This window comes from Acanthisitta chloris, unplaced genomic scaffold (genome assembly GCF_000695815.1).
Source record: "Acanthisitta chloris isolate BGI_N310 unplaced genomic scaffold, ASM69581v1 scaffold24921, whole genome shotgun sequence".
Lineage (NCBI taxonomy): Eukaryota > Metazoa > Chordata > Aves > Passeriformes > Acanthisittidae > Acanthisitta > Acanthisitta chloris.
This window is the reverse complement of record NW_008658018.1, coordinates 1-5,069: the sequence shown is the minus strand read 5'-3', so window position 1 is coordinate 5,069 and position 5,069 is coordinate 1. Positions and strand designations below refer to the sequence as shown.

Below are 5,069 nucleotides of genomic sequence, written 5' to 3'. Positions count from 1 at the left end.
TACTGGGGAGAAATTTTAGGAATTTTTGCTCTCCAGGTCCAAATTATCCCAACTCCCAACTCCAAATTATCCCAAATTCCAGGTCCAAATTATCCCAACTCCCAACTCCAAATTATCCCAAATTCCAGGTCCAAATTATCCCAACTCCCAACTCCAAATTATCCCAAATTCCAGGTCCAAATTATCCCAACTCCCAACTCCAAATTATCCCAAATTCCAGGTCCAAATTATCCCAACTCCCAACTCCAAATTATCCCAAATTCCAGGTCCAAATTATCCCAACTCCCAACTCCAAATTATCCCAAATTCCAGGTCCAAATTATCCCAACTCCCAACTCCAAATTATCCCAAATTCCAGGTCCAAATTATCCCAACTCCCAACTCCAAATTATCCCAAATTCCAGGTCCAAATTATCCCAACTCCCAACTCCAAATTATCCCAAATTCCAGGTCCAAATTATCCCAACTCCCAACTCCAAATTATCCCAAATTCCAGGTCCAAATTATCCCAACTCCCAACTCCAAATTATCCCAAATTCCATGTCCAAATTATCCTAATACCCATATCCCAATTCCCCCTCTGACCCACTCAAAATTCCCTTTTTTTCCCTCAATTTACACCTTAAAAAAAGCTCAAATATCCCAAAAAATCCTTAACATTCCCCAAAATTCCCCTTAACTTCCATTTTTCCCCACTTAAATTTCTCCACATCACAGACCAAGACAATTCTCAGCTCATCATCAAGAAAAAATAATTAAAAAAAGGATTTTTAAATCACTTTTAATGGCAAATTACACAAAGAATTCCATGCCAGGATTGATATCCATAGGGATTTTTGGATTGTTTCACTGATTTTATTTCAAGTTGCAGAATAAATAATTTCTCCTCCAGTTTTTCCTCAGCTTTGCAGAGGAAAATTTGACATTTTTCACCTCTTTTTGGACAGAAATAGTTGAAAAATCAACAATTTTGCTCATTTTTGTAGGTTACAATAAGCTGCATCTCATTTTTCGAGCAGAATTCCGATTTTTTTCCCCATTTTTCCCTATTTTTTAGGCAGTTTTTAAGTTCTGCCTTATCCTACCACAACCTCCCAACCATTTCAGGACAATTTTTGGATTTTCCACATCATTTCAACCCCCAAAAAAATCACATTTAGGAAGACAAACCAATCTTGGAAGGGAAAAAACCCCCAAAATTCTTCTAGTTTGGTTTTTTTTTTTCCCTTTTCCATTTTGAGATGATGCTCAGAAATAAAGCTGAAATCTCCTCAAGGAAAATTCAAATTTCCAGTTGAATGAATTGAGGTTTTTGGGGATTTTTTAAGGATGAAAAAAGCAGAAATACTTTAATTTAAGGGGGAAAATCAAAGGAAATTCTCCTTTTTTTTTTTCCAGCTTAACTTTTGTCACCAATCCAAACCTCATGATGGACCAAGGAAGGAATAAATCACATGAAACAGCAAAAAAAAAAAAGATGAAAAAATCCAATTTTGGGCCAATAACACTAAGATTTGACCCCATAATATTTCTATGTGTTTTTACATTCTTGGGTCTCATTTTTTTTCGATTTTGGCCCAATTCAAAAGCTGAAAAATGAGGATTTTTCTCAAGGAAAAAGTCTGGGAATGTTCCATCTCATATTATAGAGGAGAAGGGGAAGGAATAAAGCAAATTTAGGCTAAATTGGGTCAGGAGAATAAAGAGAATCGATGTTTTCTGCCCCAAAAAAATTAATAAAAAAAAAGGAGATTTTCCCATTGCTCCTCCCAAATGAGTTGCTTAAAAAAGGATGTGAGGAATGAGGTGGAAAATTATCCCATGGGACAAGGAGAATTTTGGGGATACCAAGATGAGGGGGGAGGGATGGGAGGGAATTGTCCAGTAGCTCCCAAAATTGGGAAAAGTGAGTGGGGAAATGGGAGGGAATGGGAGAGGGAGAAGGTGGAGAAGGAGGAGAGGGAGAAGAAGGAGAAGGAGGAGAAGGAGAAGAAGGAGGAGAAGGAGGAGAAGGAGAAGAAGGAGGAGAAGGAGGAGAAGGAGGAGAAGGAGGAGAAGGAGGAGAAGGAGGAGAGGGAGAGGGAGAAATTAAAAGGAAGAAGGTGGAAATGGAGAAGGTGGAGAAGGTGGAGAGGGAGAAAATTAAGAGGGAGAAGATGGAGAAGGTGGAGAGGGAGAAAAAGGAGAGGGAGGAGAGGGAGAGGGAGAAAATTAAGAGGGAGAAGGTGGAAAGGGAGAAGGAGAGGGAGAGGGAGGAGGAAGAAGGTGAAGAGGGAGAAAATTAAGAGGGAGAAGGTGGAAAGGGAGAAGGTAGAGAAGGTGGAGAGGGAGGAGAGGGAGAGGGTGGAGAAGGAGAAGGAGAGAGTGGAGGGTGGAGAGGGAGAAGGTGAGGAAGTTGAAGAGGGAGAAGGTGGAGAGGGTGGAGAGGGAGAGGGAGAAAATGAAGAGGGAGAAGGTGGAGAGGGAGAATATGGAGGGAGAAGAGGGAGAAGAAGAAGGTGGAGAGGGAGAAAATGAAGAGGGAGAAGGTGGAGAGGGAGAATATGGAGGGAGAAGAGGGAGAAGAAGAAGGTGGAGAGGGAGAAAATGAAGAGGGAGAAGGTGGAGAGGGAGAAGGAGAGGGAGAAGGTGGAGAGGGAGGAGAGGGAGGAGAGGGAGGGAAGGGAGGAGGGAGAAGGTGGAGAGGGAGAAGGAGGGGGAGGAGGGAGGAGGGAGAAGGTGGAGAGGGAGAAAAGAGGGAGAAGGTGAAGAGGCAGAAGGTGGAGAGGGAGAAGGTTGAGAGGGAGAAGGTGGAGAGGGAGAAGGTGGAGAAGGTGGAGAGGGAGAGGGAGAAAATTAAGAAGAAGGTGGAGAGGGAGAAAATTAAGAGGGAGAAGGTGGCAAGGGAGAAGGAGAGGGAGGAGGGAGAAGGTGGAAAGGGAGGAGAGGGAGGAGGGAGAAGGTGGAGAGGGAGAAGATGGAGAAGGTGGAGAGAGAGAAGAGGGAGAGGGAGGAGAGGGAGAAAGTGGAGAAGGTAAAGAGGGAGAAGGTGGAGAGGGAGAAAATGAAGAGGGAGAAGGTGAAGAGGCAGAAGGTGGAGAGGGAGAAAGTAGAGAGGGAGAAGGTGAACAAAGCTTGAAGTTTTCTGCAGAGCTCAACACTGCCAAGGCCACGCTGAACTACTGACTTACAATGACAAAACTACCCAGAACCAACCAAAAACTCCATCCCACCACCCTCCAAATGGGCCCCAACCCCAAATTTTGGCCTGCTTGGTGGAGAGGGGAGAGGACAGGGGGGAAGAGGAGGAGGAGGAGGAGGAGGAGGAGAAAAGACTTCAAATCAACTCAAAATCCAAGGAGCTAATACTGGCGATCGGAGCTCGCCAGAAGTTAAAGCTGTTGAACTGCAGCAGAGTGTCCTCTTCTTGGGCCAGGTCTTGGTTGCCTCGATCTCTCTTGCCCATCAACTTGCCCAAACCTCCTTTGGGCTTGTAGAGGGTCATGTCATTGAGCCCCAACCCTTCCAGCTCTGCTACGTCCAGTCGAGGGATTGGCATCCTCCAGTAGATGAAGGAGTCGTACTGGTTGCTGATGGTGTCCAGCATGGTCAGGCTGTGGAAGGTATGAGGAGAGAGAAGAGGAGGAGAAAAGTTCCACCAAAGACTCAGAAGTTGCCCTCAAAGTGGTTGAAAAGCTCAAGGATTTCTTATGTTGATCCGTGAGAAAGGAGTTGTGGAGGATTTGGGTCGAGTTGGGTCTAATGAAGGTCTAGTTGGGTCAACTCAAGGTCTAGTTGGGTCAACTCAAGGTCTAACTGAAGGTCTATTTGGGTCAACTGAAGGTCTAGTTGGGTCTAATGAAGATCTAGTTGGGTCTAATGAAGGCCTAGTTGGGTCAACTCAAGTCTATTTGGGTCAACTCAAGGTCTAGTTGGGTTAACTCAAGGTCTAGTTGGGTCTAATGAAGGTCTAGTTGGGTCAACTCAAGGTCTAGTTGGGTCTAAGAAGGTTTGAGCTTGGTTTTATTCATGATTTTGCTTCTGATTTTTTTTTTTCTCTCTGATTTTCCATAACCCTCACCTCATCCCTCAGTTTCCCCATCCAAACAAAACCTTGGAAGGAAGAACAGGAATGGATTTAATCCCATCCCAACTGCTCCTCCTAAAATCCATCCTGGAGATCAAAACTGAGTTGTCCCTAATACCTTTTTCTGCCAGGAAAAAAAGGGCAAAATGAATCAAATGTACCTTTTTTTTTTTTTTCCTGAAAAATCACCCCTGGAAATCTCATCCTTTCCCTGTGCATTTCTCCCTCCCTAAATCCATATCATTTCCTGAAGGACCATGATGGAATCCTCTGGAAAAGGCTGGAAAAATACCTCCTCATCACCCCCAACCCATCCCTATCCTGCTGTGATACAGAATTCCCACCCTGAACCCCCAAAATTTGGGAAAAAAAAGCAGGAGGAGACATGGAACAGCTTTTCCTTGCTAAGAGCTGAGTCACTGCTGCTTTTTCCTGACAGGATTATATCATTTATGTCAAGAAGGGGAAAAAAACCCCTAAATTATCCTTTTTTTTCCCCCACTGATTCCCCTGTTTTTAGGCTTGGGAATGAGGATTTGAAAGGTTGAGGCAGAAAAATCTTGGATCATTCCAAATCCTTGTGATCAGCTGCTAAATTTGAGATTTCCCAAGTCATTTAGAGGCTCTGAAAAGGTTTTGGGTCATTCCCTTTGGGGTAAATGGAGCCAGAAAACTCAAAAATTGGCTTTTCCCTAAGGATTTAACTCTGGGAATTTATCCCTATGGATCCATCCCTAAGGATTCAGCCCTGGATTTGTTGTTGTATAAAAAGAAATATTGAAGAGGGTGAAATTTTTCAGGATATTTAAGAGGGATGGATGGTGGGGCTGTGGATTTGAAAGCTGGAAAGGGAGTTGAATGACAAGAGCAAAGGGAAAAAAAGGGAAAAAGGGAAAAAAAAGGGAGAAAAGGAAAAAAAAGGGAAAAAGAGCAGAGAAGGGAAAGGGGAGTTTAGGGAGAAGAGTAGGGAAAAGGGTTTAGGGAGCAAAGCAGGAAAAAAAAA

At 43.7% G+C, this 5,069-nt stretch overlaps 1 protein-coding gene across 1 annotated transcript; it reads right to left on the bottom strand.

The window, feature by feature from the left end:
* Window positions 1-3,316: 3,316 nt before the first annotated feature.
* MLLT11 (myeloid/lymphoid or mixed-lineage leukemia (trithorax homolog, Drosophila); translocated to, 11) lies at window positions 3,317-3,586 on the bottom strand. The gene has a single exon (XM_009084961.1). The coding sequence runs from the start codon at window positions 3,584-3,586 to the stop codon at window positions 3,317-3,319; it is 270 nt and encodes an 89-aa protein (XP_009083209.1).
* Between the last annotated feature and the right edge of the window lie 1,483 nt (window positions 3,587-5,069).

What these genes read in the sequence shown, in the direction of transcription:
- MLLT11 (XM_009084961.1), bottom strand. Translation starts at nt 3,586, where the DNA reads ATGCTGGACACCATCAGCAACCAGTACGACTCCTTCATCTACTGGAGG.